General features: G+C 37.8%; 1 protein-coding gene across 1 annotated transcript in view; it reads left to right on the top strand.

The window, feature by feature from the left end:
• wdr75 (WD repeat domain 75) overlaps nt 1–19,410 on the top strand; it is a 44,166-nt gene extending 24,756 nt beyond the window's left edge. Inside the window, exons 9-22 of the mRNA XM_067444342.1 lie at nt 83–171; nt 274–432; nt 4,414–4,473; nt 4,554–4,669; nt 4,940–5,115; nt 7,875–8,026; nt 8,151–8,331; nt 11,235–11,329; nt 11,671–11,766; nt 14,530–14,699; nt 16,136–16,195; nt 16,288–16,431; nt 18,746–18,837; nt 19,020–19,410. Of these exons, the coding sequence (XP_067300443.1) occupies nt 83–171; nt 274–432; nt 4,414–4,473; nt 4,554–4,669; nt 4,940–5,115; nt 7,875–8,026; nt 8,151–8,331; nt 11,235–11,329; nt 11,671–11,766; nt 14,530–14,699; nt 16,136–16,195; nt 16,288–16,431; nt 18,746–18,837; nt 19,020–19,239 (1,810 nt within the window). The 3' untranslated portion in view covers nt 19,240–19,410. The remainder of the gene's footprint in view (nt 1–82; nt 172–273; nt 433–4,413; nt 4,474–4,553; nt 4,670–4,939; nt 5,116–7,874; nt 8,027–8,150; nt 8,332–11,234; nt 11,330–11,670; nt 11,767–14,529; nt 14,700–16,135; nt 16,196–16,287; nt 16,432–18,745; nt 18,838–19,019) is intronic.
• The last annotated feature ends 148 nt before the right edge of the window (nt 19,411–19,558 follow it).

Here is a 19,558-nt window from a genome sequence, read left to right as displayed (position 1 = left end):
CACCATCCAGTGTTTTGGTTCATATGCAAGTCACATGATCTGATTTGGAGATTTGATTTAACATGCTTTTTTTTTGCTACAGGAAAAACTTCAATCAAAAAAAGGAGTATACGTATTCCACCATGCACTGGCATCACACTGCTGTGAACTCTTTGTGTTTTACTCCAGAAGGTGGGTGGAGTTGGGTGTATTTTACACTTCATTACCTCTTCCACTGTGTTAAATGTCTGTTAGAGTCCCCATCTAAGAATACACGATTTGTTGTCTCTACAGGCACTACTCTGCTGAGTGGAGGATTTGAGTCAGTGCTTGTCCAGTGGCAGTGTGGGGAAATCACCAAAAAAGAGTTCTTGCCCCGTCTCGGAGGATCCATTTTACATATATCTACATCATCTGATGGGCAGTTGTATTGTACCTCCCATTCAGACAACAGTAAGTCTTCAGCTTTGGGGTGAATCTCAAAAATGTTTCTCCAAACAATTTAAAAAATGTTCTTTTGTGTAAGGACAGTCTATTTTTTTTCATTGTGACATTATTTCCATGTATCCCCAATGTCATTAACATGGAAAAAACAAAAAAAAAAAAACATTATGATAATGCTAAATAAGTAAATGTAGATTGTGTTTTTTTATTGAAAAGTTTATTTAAATTGAAAAATAAAACTGGAAAAAAAGAAATAAAGTAACAATAATTTTCATAATAACATGAGCCGGCTGGAATGAAGACAGCAGTCAGCATTATTGGTATTTAAAATGGTAAGCTAGCGCTGCTTTGTTTAAGATTTGTATATCTGCAGTCCTACTTTCGGTCTCCCTTTTTGAATGGTGAAAATAGACTGATGATGTGAGCAGAGCGGCATGATTTTGAATTCAAGAATTCACGTTTAACACATTAAGCTAGCTTTATACAGATGGATCATTCAAATCAGAAAGAATGTGAAGGTTATAATGACGGCGATGGACATGAGCGGGAAGTTATGGTTTTCGGGGATTTTTTTTGTTCCTTCTAGATACTGAATATGATTGTTGAAAGCAGCTTGACGTAGGGCTGGACAATAATTCAATATCAATATATATCGCGATATTATTTTTTTCAATAACGGTGATATGATTTTTAAACACATTTCCGATATTTCGATATAACTGACTTTCAGGGCGCATGCCATCAGAAAGAGCAGAACACGATTGGCTTCTTGCGTGATGACGTACACCACGGACACGCAGCCAGTGCTCAGCAGTAGTAGGCTGACAGATCCAACGCGGCAAGTTTTAGCTACAAAGAGAGTTTCCCTGACCGCAACACAAATGTGACTGAACAAGCTTCCACAAGTAAGGAGAAATAAATAGTTGATAAGAGAAGAAATACTAACTTTCTTTAGTGGCGTGGAAGTGGTTTGTCTATCTAAAGTACTATTCGCACGGGATTAGTATTGGGACCTCTGTGATTTAGAAATTACTCCCCCACATCTGAGTTTTGCGTGGCGCATTCGCAAGGGATAAGCAAAGCCTGTGATTTTACTCGAATTTACTGACTTCTCCCGGATATGATGTCAAGACTTCGTTATAGATAGCTGTATGAAATCATAAACAGGCATCGATATCGTTTTGATTATTTTACAGTAGCCTAATAAATAAATATAATTTCGTTCAGTAAGTGAACAGACGCCATGAACTGAGCTCAGACCGGCGGCAGGAATCAGATTTAATCAGAGTGAGAAGCTGACAATATACGGCGGAAGATTCAGTTTCAAAACTAAATGTAAAAGCGCCTATTTAAACAAGATTGTCATTGTACTGTACTGTTCTGTTATGTTTTTCATTAAGAACAGTATTGATGTTAATATTAAACACACCATTCAATCAGATTACTCTCAAATTGATACTCATTCTAAAGTGAAAGTATAATTCATAACGGTGCGCATTATGAATGCAGACTTTATTCTTCGTGAAAGATAAAGATAGAAATACCCACAGGAAGAAAAAAAGCTTGCAAAAAGTATATACAATCCGCCTAATCCTGGCCAAATCACAGAGATGTCGATTCGCACGGGACTAGGCTACTATTATCACAGGACCTCGGTGTTTGGCGAAATATGGTAGGTAGCCTAAGTTAGGCTAATTTGCGGGGGAGTTTTTACTTTACAAATAACAGACATGGCCGATTCGCACGGGATTAAGATCACAGACATTCTCTTCAATTATTACAAATCACCAGAGGTCCCCAGATAATACGAATCCCGTGCGAATGGGGCTGATATTAAACTTCAGGTTTCAGTGTGCTGCAAAATGTGCCGGAGAGGTGCCGACTAGGGGTGTAACAATACATCGACATAGATGCATCAATCTAATGTCTAACAATACGATGCCAAGCGTTACAAATTATCCATGTAGACTATTTATGTAAGAGGCAAGTGGCACATTTGTTTTAATACTTTCCACATTTGCACACAATGTCATGTAATAACACCAATGCGTTCATTCTCGTTTAAATTACCTTTCAAAGCTTGTGAAAGACGGTCAGACATGGCTTCACGAAAATGTATCATTTGCTCGTGTTTAAAGCCTTGCAAAAAGCAGCGTGCACTCATCTCAAACAGAGCACAAATAGGCCACTGAATTGAGTCTTATTTTATTTATTTTTTGTGCATCAGTAGATAAAGGTATAGTTTTGCATAAAAGGAGAATATAGCGCTATGAATCGTTCTTCACTGAAATTTAAAACTTAAAAGAAAATGCTCAGTAAACTGCGTCTGCGAAGTGATTCTTGTTTATTTGACGGTGATTTCACATTTCTTGTTTGTATAAAGGCTAAATACAAATAAAAGGTGAACATTAATTTATTTGTACCGTTTTTATTTCTAAAATATTATATAGTTTTATAGGAGGAGGTTTCATAGACTTGGCAAATTAATTTTTCAGAAGTTTGTAGGTACAGAAATCCCTTGTGGCAGTTCTTGGTAGTTTTTCTCAAGCTTTTATATAGTTCATATCGATATCGAAATTATATCGTATCGATCAAAATTAAGAAATATATCGTGATCGCCCTAGCTTGACGACACAATATAAATGAGCGCAGTTGACAATGAAAGCTACACTGTAAAGTGATTTGATTTATCCACGTTTTAATATGCTCTCGTTCATAGAGATTTTTAGATGGATGAAAGGCTTTTTAGGACGGGTAGAATCTGTCATTTTTGACACAGTTTGTTCACACATGGTGAGTGTTTTCCGCAAACTGGCAACCCAGGTTGTCAAAATACTATTGGGTAAACTGGTGGTGTGCGTTATCGCACAGACCAAAACAAAAACATTCCAACACGGAACACACATTTCAAAGTAGAATAACTGGCTGTAGCATTGTTTTTCAGAGAAACAAGTAGGTAAATTTAGCTTGTTTCTTAAATATTTGCAAGCGTGTGTGGTAGTTTTATGCTTTAGTGACTTACAGCACCTATAATGCTGATAACCATGTAGCCTAATAGCTTGGCTTGTCATAGGAAAAAAAATTTGCACACTGCTGTTCCAATAAATAAACCATGTCAAAACTATTCTACTAGTATTGTTAAAAAAAATTTTTTTAAAAAAAACATCTAATATATATTATATACATAACTTTTGTGATATTTCAAATCATACTTAAATATTTTAGCCGTGGAGCGAAGATGGAGAGGTGTTTCTGATATTAGCAAGCGAGGAGGGGAGCGGTTAACTGTGAACCCAGAGCGGAGCTGGAGTGGAGTGATTATTGAATGCTTGTTGCCGCTCACATGCTCCGCTATTGATGCCTGCTGATATAGACAGATATTTACTTGCATGCAGGCGCAGAACGCACATTCTATTTGACAGTTGCCTTTAGTCCTTTTGGTGTGTTCAAGTGCAGCTTTTTGCCTGCGATGTCGTCGACAACACAGTCGGCTTTCATTACCAGTAGTTCTTTGACATCAGCTTGGTTTGTTCCAGGCTTTAAATTAAATTAATTATTGTAAATATAAGAAACATCTTTCAAAAAAACAAACAAACATTTTCTCTATCTGATTGGCTGTTGTGATATGCTGTATGTAATATGGCACTTGATTAAAACATTGAATAAGCTAATTAAAATTTGGGCTGAAAGTTTGTCGCATTGCAAAAAAAAAAAAAAACTTAATGGATTTACTTGCTTTATGCAAAATAGTTTTATTTAGTTTTCTATTGATTTGTGGATGAATAATTACAATCTACAGGGTTCCCGCAGGTTCTTGAAAAGTCTTTAATTTCAAAATCAAAATTTTAGGCCTTAAAAAGTCTTAACTTTGACTTGGTGAAACCTGCAGAAATCCTGATCTAGGCATTTTGAGTCTTTGGCCACATATTTCAGTATGGAATAATTTTGCACCGCTTGCTGGATTGTCATTTGCCTTCTCTTCGTCCTCAGAGATCACAGTTATCGAGAACAGCTTCAAAGTGTCTGGAGTGATTCAGGGTTTAGTCAAAGGTTTGTAAAGTCTCATTTGCACTAACCATTTGTGTTTCACAACTATGGCAGTAAAAGTTTATTTCTTCCGATGCTTTCAGGTGACTCCGTTTTAACTGATCTTATGATTGATCCGCGCAGTAAAGCTTTAGTGCTGAATGGGAAACCGGGTCATCTGCAGTTCTACTCCCTGCTCCGTGACAAGCATCTCTACAATGTGAGTCTGAAGCAGTCGATGTTACTATAAAGCTAAACTTTTCTCAGTCATAAGAAAATATATGGGGAAGTATGAAGTGGAAAAATGTATAATCACGTGTTGGCATATAAGTTCCATTCCTTGTTCGTTTCTGCTGACACGGGTCATGTAGTGTTGCAAGAACATGTCAGGTGAAATCACATGACAGTGGGCCCATTTTACATGTGAAATATTGTTTTTTTTATATTTTGGATAAATGTGTGCATAACAGTCTGTTTGTTGTATTCACAGCTGGACATAGTGCAGCAAGAATATATTTACGAAGCAGGTCTGGATCAGTTTGAAGTGGTAATGGCTGCCTTTGATGTAAAAGGGTCCTGGCTTGCTACACTGGAGGAAAGGGGACGAAAATCCTCAGAACTTGAGTTTTTTCTCAAACTGTGGGCTTTCGATGAGGCCACGCAAAGGTATTCATACAGATTTGAATGATGTCAAATATATGATTTGTACAAGAATTGTTCTGAGAACAATCAAATTTAGGCACTTGTCCTTTGACAAAAGTAATAACAAAATTAAGTTTATACTGCCGGTTTGACATTTTGTCAGCATTTTGTTAGCAGTGGCAAAAATTATATATTTTATACTTTACTGTTCGACCGTTTGGGGTCAGTTAATTTTTTATGTTTTTGAACATGAACTTTTTAGCTTGTATGAATATGTTAGCCTTAAGGTTATGAAGAAGCTGGTGTAATTCGCATTTAAGGATATAAAGCGTTCAAAACGCAGTCTCTAAGTGCAACTGCTAAAATGGTTCACAGTTTTTTATGACACCGTGGACTTCAGCTTCTTATCACCACTTCTGTCCAGTAAAATACTCTCTAGAATCTGAAGCGCAAAATAGATGCTGAAGCTGCGGCTGAAATCAGTCACTTGTTCACACATTTGCTGCTTTCTACATGGTGAATGGCACATAGTGCACTATGTAGGGTACGATTCAGAGAGTGTAAATAGGCTTTCTATTGGGCAAATGAAGTCTAGTTTCACGTTAGTGTCTCACAAATTGCAGCAGCGCGAACACTGCTTTCGTCTCCCTGAACTGGAGCAGACAGAGTGCAAGTCGCCGCATGCCTGAAAACGTATCGGACCCATTTGAATTCTGTACAAAATGCTATATTTTAAAGTGATATGAAGGAGAAACGGTTAGAGATTAGGGGGAAACTGTGGGTTTACCTAGTGGAATGCTCTGGCCGATCTGTGATTATGCATGAAACGCTATTGTCTATTTAAAAAAAAAAAGGAGCTGTTCGATATGTCATCCTCTCTTCCTGTTTCAGTGGAAATTATGTCAACCCATTGAATAATTCTGCGTGTTTCAAGGCACTACAGTGGGCCTTTAAGTCTCTTATGCTCTCCAAGGCTGCATTTACTTGATAGAAATTGTGACATTTAACCATTTAAAATAACTGTTTTCTATTTTAATATATTTAAAAATGTGAAGCTGAATTTCCAGCATCATTACTCCAGTCTTCAGTGTCACATGATCCTTCTGAAATCATTCTAATATGCTGATATGGTGTTCAAATTTTTAAGGTCCCGTTCTTCGCGATTCCATCTTTAAAACTTTAATTAGTCAGTTCCTCCAGTTTTTCGCAATTACGCGATCACTGAAATACAATGCAAAATCAGAAAAATGTCGCATTTTTTTGCGATCCTGCATAATTTGCCATTTTCAAAAAATGTATTTTCATTAACAAAAAAAATAAAATAAAAAAATAAATATCTAACTAAACTATCTCTAATTTATTTAAAGCTTAAATACATTGTTTTCATGAGGATTACAGACATCGGGGTGCTTGCACAGTGTGTTTTTGTAAAAGCGAAAGTAAATCTTTCTCGCCTGCCATCTCGTCTCACATAGGCCTAAGTGCCAGGACCGGACGAATTGATTACTCTAGATGGATGAATGACCAAATAAAAGTATGATATGCTCGATAACACTAAAAAAAGAGTTAATAAAAGCGTTGTATACCACAAACTCAATTAGCTCCTGACACACGGTGACGGACCGATGTCAGGCAGAGGATTGTTTGCCGGCTGTCAGTGCTCGCGAGTATACAGATCTGTTCTATATAGGCTTATGCCCTTGAACAATCATAATCAAATAGCCTACACCCATTATTATGTCTAAATGTCTGTCTTGGGTGAATAGGTTTGGGAAGTGTGTCAGTATAGGCTATTGGGTCCGTGTATTAATGTAGGCAGTAATCTTTAAAGTGAAAGCAACCTAGGCTACCTATCAAATAACAACCACTGAAAAAAAAAAATAATAATAACAGTAGCCTGACTTAAACAATAAAAAAACGACTTAAAGCATTTTTGTATTTATTTATCATTGTAGTTATTTGTCCTCATATCCTTTGTTATTAGTTTTTATTTTATTACTGACTGTTTACTTGATTACCGTAATTAATTATTTGAGAACTTTTTATATAGCCTAAGGCAATTGCTTATTGCTGTATTTACATAATATGGTAAATGCGGGATCTTAATTATTAAAAAAAACATCGCAAAATTTTGCGTGGTCTTGTTGCTCTCCCACGTGGAGAAGAGCGCGCATTCAGCGCTTGCATCTCCCCGTTATGGTAAGAGGCGGGACCTTTCCGGGCAAAGTGCGCTAAGCTGCTGTCCAATCACAACACCGGAAGCGCTGGCCCAATCAGAACTTGTTACGTGTTTCTGAAGGAGGGACTTCATAGAACAAGTGAATCATCAGGCCGTTTTTAGGACAGAGGAAACAGCGCTGTACAGATATTAAATTGTGTGAAAAATACTGTTTTTTTACATGCGAAACATGAACTCATGTTATATTGCACACTGTAAACATAATCAAAGCTTCGAAAACATGCAAAGAACGGGACCTTTAAACATTTTAATATCTATGTTGAACACAATTGTGCTGATTTAATATTTTATCTGGAACCCGTGATTTAATGAATCAAAGAATCCTGAAGAAATGCAAGTTCTAAAGAACAGCATTTATTTGAAATAGAAATGTTTTGTAACATTCTAAATGCCTTAACTGTCCCTTTTGATAATTTATTTTAAAGTCCTTACGGAATCGAAAAAGAAACCGATTTTAAACCTTTGAACAGTAGTGTAGAAATGTTCATATTTCTAAACAGACTTTATTTCTGGACTGTAATTGTGTATTGTTCTGTCCCATTAGCTTTGTACTAAACACTAACATCTCTGCCGCCCACACGGATCGGATTATATGCATGTGCTTCAGCCCTTCTGAGGAGACCACCATGCTGGTGACCGTAGCAGAAGACGGCCAGTTCAAAGCATGGTGTCAGGGCGTTGACGCAGACACACAACGTGAGTCAAACCCTCCAGACATTTGGAAAGGTGTTAGTGTTGGCTTGAGAAGTCAAACGCCAAAGATCACGAGTCTGAAACCAGACATACCTGTCTCACCGCAACATTTCCATTTGCGTTTCAGAGGACCAGGACTTCTGGTCATGTGATTTTGTGGGAAGCTACCATAGCTTAAAGCCCACAAAGTGCAGTTTCTCAGCCGATAGCTCTCTCCTGGCGGTCAGCTTCCAAGAAGTCATCACCATATGGAGCCCGGACACCTGGGAGATGCTCACCACCCTCTGCCAACCACCTGGAGAAATAAGGTGGTATAAATGTTCCGTCTTCAAATCAGCCAGTCCAAACTCTTTCTGATGTGTTTTGAATGGATTACACAGCTTGCTTATTGAAAGCTGACAGCCTTTAGAGGTGTATATTATTCAGAACAGTGGGTTGCATTCACTGAGCTCTTTTCAGGCTGTCTGCTCCATTTGAATGGTAGTAACTCACCAATTAAGTTTTAGATGCTGGCCAAACAGACTGGGGTTTCAGTCCAGCTTAAGGAGTTGAGTGCAAGCCAACTTCTGTAGGGTCACCAGGGACACAGTTTCACTTTGTCATTGTTTTTGAAAAAATGGAAATTCATTAGGTGCAGCTAGGGAAGGTCACAATCAAAATTGCATGACATTCCTCGTCAACAACTGTTTTCAGTTCTTCTTTCATGCATCACACACAAGCAGTAAATTGTAGTGTTATGTTTTTTGATACATATCGATACTGAAATTCTAAATAGTTTCAATACTAATTTGGGCTGTGCGATATGGACAAAAAAACCCCACTTCTTTATTATTTTTTTTCTGATTTCGATATTAATCACGATTTCAACACAAACAAACATGCTTTACAGTTATAAATGCATACTGTGTGAATTTGACACATATTTCCAAAGGAAACCAATTAGAGCTTTATCGAAAAGTTAACACGTCTCTAGAACAGAAAAATGGCCTAAATAAATAAACTATATATATATATAAATGATCTTACCAGTGCTTAGGTCGCTCTCTCATATTGCGGTCTTCGAATTTGAAATTAGCTACTGAATAAAATGTATCATGAAACTTTTGCTTTCGTTGCTGTGAACTCCGTTCAATTAGCTTATACCGCAGGAATTGAAGAATGGATTTATAGATTATTCATTTTGCGGAGGTGTAAGGTATAAGACGACCTCCATGTTGTTTTTTTGTTTTTTTATTTTTAGTTTAGATTGTTTCGCTCGTTTCATTTGCGAGAGCCGCGAGCAGCATCAGCCTGCCTCAGCTTGTCAAAAATGCCTTTTACTGTGGTGGTAATAGTAGGCTAAATTAACTAACATTGTGATGCTTGAAATGTTTTCTATCTATGGATTTTAGGCAAGACAAGTCAAGAGTTGATTTGAGTTGAAATTATTATTACTAAATTGATTACACATACTCACTGTCGTTCGCTGGCCGTCACTTAAAAAAATGTAAACTTTAATTTAACAAAGTTAAACTTTAATTTAAAAAAATTGCTTTTTCTAAATTAACGAAAGAAACTAAACGAAATATAACTATTTTGGCATTAAAAACAAAACGGAACTATTTTAATGGCTACAACAATGTTACAAAAAAAACAAAACATGGACCAGTCAAAGCTGTCTGCTCATTGGCATTTTGTCCCGCGTAAGGAAAGGTGTTAAAAGGGCTATAAGCTGCTGTTGGTGGCCTGAAACAGAAGATTAGCCTACTTATTTGTAGCTTTCCTCGCGCTGTGAAGAAATAATATTGAATCGATCGTCCCTAGGTTGAGCCGGTTTCTTTTCGCCTCTGTGACTCGGCAGCTGAATGTGTGCTCGCTGGCTGCACTTGATGCTGGAACGCAGAGGAACCTCCTTGCCAATGTATTTCATAGTAAATTGTGTCTAGTAGGCTACTATATAAATTACAAAGGTTTAATTGGCATCTTTATTTCAAACAACCCAACCGACCGCGACCCCAATATCATAAATAATATTTTTGGATGACTGCAGGCACTCACTCATTTTGGATCAACCCACGGCATGCATCACCCACATTATTGTGGGTAATCAAAACAAACAAAACCCACAATAAAGTGCAAAATTGGTAAGTTTGTGTATATCCCAGCACCGCTATAGCCATTATTTTTAATGGAAGGATGGGCGTGTTATCCACGCATTTATTAAAATTAGAAGAATAAAATGTTTGAATTTGCATGGTGGTAACTCAGGTTTTTTTATTTTTCGTTATTTTGGTTTGAATTTTGTTTGATAGAAATATGAACTGAATTTAGAAACAAAAAAACCAAAATAAATTATTGAAATGAAGACAGCGTTTGGAGTGAGTGCATACAAAATAATCCGTTCTCTGAATCAACGGCCTTTGGGATTGTACACAAATAAAAGTAGACAGTTTATAGTTTATAATTATGTCTTGCACATATCTGTATGGCTGAAAATGTCTATTGTATTGTGAGTTATATCTGCTGCCATAAAGGACAATGTCCATCAGAATGCTGGGTTAAAGAAAACGTATCCTAATGAGGCTTCGTTTAAATATTATCCTGTAATTTTTTTATTTATTTCATATGTTGATATGTTATGCTCGGTCTGTTCCATTCTCACGCTCAATTTAGGCGCGATGCATTCTGATTGGTTTGGATAGCATACTGGGAGGTTGGGGGGGAAATCGGGCTATGAAGAGATTTAGAAATCGCGCATGCACAAATGTTTTTATTACGATTTAGCATGATTTTAATACGATTTCGATTAATCGCTTAGCCCTAATACTAATTTTCCGCAGTATCAACGCACCAATACAAGATGTGCTTTCTTGGTCTCTTCTCTCTGACTGTGAATAAACTCACATAACCGTGTGTATTTTAGAGTGAAGCATCTCATTTCACTGTGAATGGTGCTAATGGTGCATGTTTGATCTATATTATCCCACAATTTTTATTATTTTATATATTGGACTATTTGTTGACTTGCATGCAATTATAAGAAGTCAGTCATTTATTGTAAAACTGTTTGATATTGTTCTATTGTATCTCAGAATTTGATTAACTGTAAGGCAACTGATTATCATGCTCTTGAGACTAATCTGATGAAATATGTACGTGACATGGGCCTTTTTGATCACGGTGGTCTTTGATTTAGAGAAACCGACTAACGACAGCTACTTTGATCCACTAGGGACCTTTGTTTCGGCCGATTAAGCTGCTCCAAATACCTGCTTGCCACCACCAACAGGAACCTTCTCTGCTGCTGGAATCTCCTCACTTGTGCATGTAAGTGGTCATTAATATAGGTTCAATATAGGTTCAGTTAGTTTTGAAATTTTGTTATGAGGCATTAATTAAACAAGCCAGCTTAAAGCTGGGTCAGCCAAAAATGAACGTTCCCATTGTTTACTCACCCTCAAGTTGTTCGAAACAGTATGAAGACTTTTTTTTTTCTGCAAGCAAAGCATTTTTCTGTAAAAGCAAACATGACAACAATCATGAAAGTGAGTAAAAAATGTCAAGACTTTGGATTAACTTCTCCTTCTAGGCTTGTTCAGCCTGGTTTTCTTCACTGTTTGGTTTTGCTTGGTCAGTTTTATGTAATGCCAAATCTCTTTTACTTACAGTGGAATGGAGTGTATCTTTGAATGTTTCCAAGCTGCAGCCGGACCCCCTGTCAGAAAATGTGGCTGCCTTTTCATACCAGTCTAAACATACAGACCGTAAGTGTTTGAATGGTTATTGCTTGACATTCTTCATCTCCTTAGTGTTTGGTTAGAAATACACTTAGGCCACGTACACACTGCAACTAAATCTGGTTGTCAATCCACCTTTTAGTGCTTAAAGGGTTAGTTCACCCAAAAATGATAATTTCTGTCATAAATTACTTACCCTTATGTCGTTTGACACCCTTCACCCCTACCCTTATGTCGTTCGACACCAAAGTTTCATGACTAAAAAAAATCCCCTATTAAAATTAGGGCTGTCAAAATTAACACTTTAAAGCAAATTCATTTTAACGGCACTAATTTTATTAATGTGTGATTAATGCAGCGCGTATTCATGTATTAATGCAGTGAATTCATGCGATATGTGAATACACTGCTAGCTAACTCACCATCACCACTTACAATACATGTGTTTCATTGAACTAAATACATTACAATCCGCTAAAACGGATACACTGTTAACTTTTCTGAACAAGGGCGCTCTCATGTCTGTGTTTCTTAGAATTTTCACGTGAATCTGACTTCAATAACTTTGTAAACTTGATCACTTTATGAGCTAAGCTTAAACAACAAGCCTAAAACCGCTTATAATAATTGGACATGGCAACATGCTCTGTGAAGCAGCCTTTCCAAACATAAACATAATGACGCCTTTGTCCACTGCTTTAGTTAAAGGGATAGTTCACTTTGAAATTAAATTTTGATATGTTTTAGCTTACCTCATGGGCATCCGAGATGTAGGAGTATTTGTTTCCCCAGTAGTTTCAATTTTGATCATTTTAGGTCATACCGTTCTTGTCTGTGCCTCACATAATGCAGGTCTATGGTCACCACCTCAAAGAGCATACACAGAGAAGTCCAAATTAAACAATCCCCCATCGTTAGTACACACTGATGGCCTAAGACACGAAACAAGCATTTATATCGTTTTTACCTCTTGTACACCACTACGTCCAACTGATCCGAGGGTGCGCGAGTGTTTCCTGTTGTGACATTCGAGCGTTCTGGCTTTAGTCTGCGCAAGGAAGCGCCGGAAGTGGATCTCTCGCGCGTGTACGTCTCATTGTTTACACAAAACAGAGATTAGAGGTGAAACGGCTAATAGAAATGGTACTAATTTGCGCTTATCCTGGATGTTTAAACCGACGTAAAAGAAAACAATTATGTAAGGTAACACTTCCCAAATTTCTGTGTAAACAATGAGAGACGTACACGCGCGAGAGATCCACTTCCGGCGCTTTCTGCGCTTGCGCAGACTAAAGCCAGAACGCGCGAATGTCACAACAGGAAACTCGCGCTCCCTTGGATCAGTCGGACGTAGTGGTGTACAAGAGGTAAAAACGATATAAATACTGTTCGTTTTCTCACAAAAACCGCTCGTTTCGTGTCTTAGGCCATCAGTGTGTACTTACGATGGGGGATTGTTTCATTTGGACTTCTCTGTGTATGCTCTTTGAGGTGGTGACCATAGACCTGCATTATGTGAGGCACAGACAAGAACGGTTTGACCTAAAATGATCAAAATTGAAACTACTGGGGAAACAAATGCTCCTACATCTCGGATGCCCATGAGGTAAGCTAAAACGTATCAAAATTTAATTTCAAAGTGAACTATCCCTTTAAAGGTGCCATCTGTAAAAATGGAGGTAAAAATATCCAAAAAATGACCTGCACGCATCAAAAGAATGAGAAGAAATAAGGGCGATGATGTCATTAAAAAAATGTCAAGTTATAGTGCTGCAGAGATATCAACCTTAATTAGCAGTAGCATTACTAGCCCCGGCCCGTCAGGTATCGTAATACCAGTCTCGGCCATGGGAGGCGGTATGCGGGCAACATAACCACCAGCCAACCTGGCGTACTTGAACCTGATGGCAATCGTGTGGAAAGTACAGCCCACTACTTCATTTCAGTTCAGGGAAGAGAGTGGACGGATGGCCGAAGCCCTTGGCCCCTTAAATGTATCTGATATGATAAAAATAACTGTTTTTACATGACCGGAAAAAGCGGAAGTGTGGCCGCTCGGCGACTGTGTCCCATCATAATAAAAGTCCCGGTACTCGCGAGCCGTTTAGAATAGGCGCCCTCCAGTGGACGAAATGTTGCATAGTGCACCTTTAAAGCTGCTGTCCGTAACTTTTTTTTATGTGTTCAAGATTTACACAAATTTTACAATGAGAATTTACAACACAAATCCATTTTCCACGCCATGTTTTTTTCTTATCCTGAATCATTATGGTACACTTATAATAAGTGTTTATATTGGGACCATTTCAGACCAGTCTGGTAGGAACCGCTGCGGATGAGCACAGTCCCTGCGCGAATCGCCATAGACATAAACAGAGAGAAGTAGCTCCGGCTGCAATTTACTTCTGCAAGACGCATGCAGTTCTGCTTATTAACTGCTAGACCGGATTACTGTAAATTATGGATTACAGCTTTAACATTGCTGAACACAAGTCTTTTGTCGCTGTAATAGTTCTTTGGTCAGAATACCGGTAATAGCGGTACTTGACACCAGAGCGTTGCTATGTTTACCACAATGTCAATCAAAGCAGCTTCGGGAGTGATAATTTAGGGGACTCACTCTTGCATTTCAATGCAGTCATCACTCCTGAAACTTTACAGTGTGCATGTGGCCTTAGCAATAGTGTGTATTTATGATTGATGCTCTTAGTTTCTTTCTTAAAAGTATCATAATAGTCATTCAGAGTTACGCACAAGCTGCTTTTAATGTGTTCTCTGGTGTTTGTACAGTGTTTGTTTTCAAACCCAGCGAGCCGCGGCCTCTTTTCACCCATAAGGACGTGTGTTCAGAGATGGTACATCATGCAGTCTTTGTTCCTCGAGAGGAGCTGTTGAACGGATGTGACGAAAGTACTCAGTGGCTCAACAGATCTCAACTGTACTTCCTCACCCAAAACATGGTACAGTGATATTTCACTTCACGTAACGGCTGAACGCATATAAGTTTGTTTGTGTAACTGTTTTTTTTTTCTTGAATCAGATTCAGATGAAGGGTTCCCACAGCAGTGGAAAACCTGGATTTTTAAAAAATGTGTTTTTAAGACCTGGAAAATACTTAAATTGTTACTTCAACGATTAGCGTGTGGCTTTGTATCAGTAGAAATCTGGTACTTTATTCGAATTATCATGCTTCCCCCCCTGAGACGAGAGAATTATGCATTTTATTTCTGGAAAAAATCCCCAAATATTGTCATTTTGCATCATCTGAGGAATTTTTGGGCAGAGGCTAAAGACTACAGCCAGTAGAATACCGTCATAACGTAGCAGATACGGAGGAAAGTGAGTGTTTCACTTTTCAAATTAATTCCAATGAAAGTAAAGCTTCCAAAGGCATGAACTGAAAACATGCCAGACTGATCACGTGCTGTGCATTATTGCCGCGCTTACCTCAGCTCTTGTGGTGAATGTAATCTGACTCTTGCTGTGCATGTGCTGTGACTCTCTTCGGCTCACATTATATTGAACAGACACGTTTGGTTTTTAATTGTAGTGTTTGTACTCTAACTGAACTAAATGAACAACGGTAGCCGTGGCTTTGGGAGTGGCCTCATAGGGCAGCGAAGCAAGTGCATTCTGGGAGTTGTTGTCTTTCATCCACAAGAGACAAAAATGCCTTTTTTTGTCTTTTCTCATTCTAAAAGGCACCAAATTGTTTTTTGTTTTTTTTTGCACCTGCAACTTTGACAATCTGGAATTTGAATCTTGGTCAAGTATCCTATCCTAACAAACCATACATCAATGGAAAGCTTATTCAGCTTTTAGATGATGTATAAATAAATCAATAATTGTACCCTTATGACTGATCCAGGGTCACATTAAAAGTGACCAAGTCTCTTTAGAAAATTTGGAAGAAACCAATCGATTCATATTATCTCTTTTGAGCTTGTGTATCCAAAGTGTCAGTTCCATAGCTATCAGTGGAGGGGCAGAAAGTGCTCAGATTTCCTCAAAAAAGATCTTCATTTGTGTTCTGAAGATGAACGAAAGTCTTGCAGGTTTGAATTACATGAGGGTGAATAATTAATGACAGAATTTTTATTCAGAATTTTTATTCAGAATTTTTACCCCCCCCCCCCCACACACACACACAATAATAAACAATATACACTTAAAAGGTTAGATTTTTTTATTTTTTATATAACAATATTTTTCATGATTTTTCAAGTTAAGTAGCTCTTTGTGGGTGCAATCTTAATAAATAAATGAAACATTATCCACTAATTGTGAACAACTAGCAAGTCATGGAAAAATGTGGGTACTGTGTAAATGTGTTTGTGTTATACTGTGCACATTGTGTCCTGACGTTTTACTAAAATGAACTCCGTTTAATTATCAGGATTTATTGACCTTCAACATGGCAACAGAGGAGGACAGAATGTTGTCATCAAGTAAACGGGTAATTTTTTTATTTTATTTTATGTACACTGCCTTATGCTCATTTATTTTGAGGGACCCCAAAGTAACTTTTCATGTGTCTTGTTGGTACAGCTTGTCATTGATGACAGTGTTGCTGTCACTCCATTTTACCTTCTGTTGGGTAAACACAGACGGCAGCAGCAGAAACGTGACACACCGTCCCATCCAACGGCTGACAAACCCCAACAGAAACAGGGCTCGGTTACAATTAAACAAGTAAGTATGGTGCGACTCTTTTAAGTATTATAGAGCTGCACGATTCTGACTATATTAGGAATTTTCAGTGGCAGCACGAGTCACTGATCTATATAAATGACATTTATGTCAAATGTCATTTATATAGATCAGTGACGCGAACACTGATCTGAATGTTCCAGTGTGATTTTTGTCAGTGGTTCAATAGACATAGCCGAATCATCGTCATGTAAGAACACGATCGTGTTTGATCTTTTACTGATTAATTGTGCAGCTCTATTGTATTATATTATATTATCGTTTTGAGTGAAATTTGTACTTTTTTTCAGCAAGGAATCTGAATAAATTGATCAAAAATGACAGTAAAGACATTTTATGTTACGAAAGTGTTCCATTTCATATAAAAGATTTTCTTTTAAACCTTCTATTTAAAGAATTATGAAAAAAATGCATCATGGTTCCCCCAAACGTATTAAAGCAGCACTAGGTAACTTTTCAACCTTCATAATATATTTTTTAAGACTCTTGTGATGATAAATCGACTTACAATAGGTTGAATGACACGTCTGCCATAGCCTGATGGGGTCTGTATCGTTTTTAATCGTACTTTTAAACTTCGGGTTTCGGGTAGTAACCCGAGAACAAAAAGAACTACAAAATTCGACTGCTTTACGGCATATACGTCACTTCCACCAACACCCACACTTCCTTAAATTCGGACGTGCGAGCCCAACTTTGTTCGTCGGATAATATAGTCATGTCCGAAGCAGCACAGACACATAAGAAAGAAAAGGTTTTGTTGGAGGAAAGCAATAAGAGGAAACGAAAAAGTGATGGGATTAAAGGCAGGACGAGGATCAAAATGTGACCAGCGTTTGCTTGTCGGCGTGAGCTGAAGGAGGCGTCCCCGACCGATGCTGTAATGCTTGTTACGGTGAGCTACCACTCAAACATTGAACTGAAGTATCATATAGATTCTGTAAAACGGTAACAATAGACTACTATAATGACGCTGGCTTGTAAACGTGAGCATCGTGATTATTTGGCGTTTGAAAAAAATAAAACCCATGAAATTATATTCATATGACATGCTGAAACATATGCCACTGACTGTAACGTTACCTGGGATGAAGACATTTCACACGCGACGGCAGAAGAACTCTGAACTCCTCTTGCAGTGTTCAGGCGAACTGTTAGTGCTGCACCGACCCGCGGGACGCTTTTATGAAGTTATTTGGCCCGCACCGCACCACTGTATATATTTTTACAACCCGCCGCGCACCCGCGACCATTAAATAGACATACGGGGTCTGCGGGTTATGAGACGAGCCACGCATCACTAGTTCAGGGCTATCAGGGTTGTCATGTCAACAAATGCATGCGCGATGGCATCCCCTGTTGTAGGATTACAGAGCTTACGACAGTAGTTGAGGACATTATTTTTTCCAAACTGTAGGGGGACCCCGAGAGCAAAAGTAGCCAAGTGGGGCTTTAAAGGATTAGTTCACTTTAAAATAAAAGACCCCATGAGTTACTCACCCTCAAGCCATCCTAGGTATACATGACTTTCTTCTTTCTGATGAGCTCAGCTAAGAGTTATATTGAAAAACATCCTGATGTTTCCAAGCTTTATAATGGGAGTGAATGTGGCTCACGAGTTTGAAGCTCAAAAAGTGCATCCATCCATCATAAATGTACTCCACACAGCTCTGGGGGGAATATCAATAAAAAATGTAATTATAGATATTTTTATTGATATTCCCCCCGAGCCGTGTGAAGCATGTTTATAATGGATGGATGCACTTTTTTGAGCTTCAAACTCATGGGCCGTGTTCCCTGCTATTATAAAGCTTGGAATCGTCAGGATATTTATTAAAGGTCCCGTTCTTCGCGTTTTCGAAGCTTTTGATTATGTTTACAGCGTGCAGTATACTCTAACAGCAACATTACACACTAACTAAAGTTTGAAAGATTGAATCGTGAAGAACGGGACCTTTAATGTAACTCGGATTGTGTTCATCAGAAAGAAGAAAGTTATAAATGCATAAACACTGATGGTGAGTAAATCATGGTCATTGTTCTTTTAAAGTGAACTAACAGCTAAAAATTAAAATACATTTTTGAGTACCAAATAAGCATATTAGATTGATTTCTGATTCAGCTTTAATATTACAAAGCATTCATATATTATAATCAGAATTTGACCAAAAAAGGGAATATTAAATTATTGCATGTCAAATTGCTATATTCAGTATGCAATGTCACCAAGTCCTAATTTCAAGCCATGGGGTGGTAATGAGAAAATAAATGTATTTCTTGTAACTTTTTTTTTTAGTTGTTACACACACCAGCTCATGTTCTACCTGCTGCTTCAGTCCTGTGCTCAATGTTTGTCAATTCCCTCCTGATCTCCAACACTGGAGTTCGGTAAGACCCCCTCAAGTTTTTCTTCACATGCACAATGGATATTTATAAATACATTTTTTATTTGAAAGTGAATTGCCAGTAAATATGCCTATTTCTCAGTTTCCATTCTCCTTTTTTTTATGAGATGCTTTGTGGTGCAAGCTCATTTTTTTATATTTTTGCTTTGGCTGTCATTAATACAGAGAGGAAATGGCCTCTTCAGAGCAGGAAATGGATAGTGAGAAAGAGGAAGAGGACTCTGAGGAGGAATTAGAAACCCGTGATAGTCAGCAGGAGCTCAGAGCCCAGGGTTCAGTGGATGAGGTGACGCCGAAGCTTTCTAAAGCACACGAGAAGGAACTGAAGAGGGTCAGAAAAACTGACTTTAGCTGGCTGACTGGCCTCATTGATTCCAAACCGTGATGAAGCAATTTCGCAATGTTAATGTTGTTGTTGTTTTCTTGTTTTTTTCACCCAAATTGCTTTTGATCCAGAATGGTGGTTGGTTAGCAAAATGTTTATTTGGATGAAAGCAGCCAAGTAGTGGTTTAAGGAATCATTCTCTTTGGAAAAGTAAGGACAAGAATGCTATTTTGTAACCCCATTTTCATCAACAATAATTTATAAAATACTTTTTGAACAATGTGCTGTGAAAAAAATTATTTCTGTCTATTGTGCATTGAATTTCTGGTTAACATATTTATAAAATTTTGATTTCTATTTTGAACAAATGTTGTTCTTT

Source organism: Pseudorasbora parva, chromosome 5 (genome assembly GCF_024679245.1).
Source record: "Pseudorasbora parva isolate DD20220531a chromosome 5, ASM2467924v1, whole genome shotgun sequence".
Lineage (NCBI taxonomy): Eukaryota > Metazoa > Chordata > Actinopteri > Cypriniformes > Gobionidae > Pseudorasbora > Pseudorasbora parva.
This window is presented reverse-complemented; position numbering and strand designations above follow the sequence as displayed.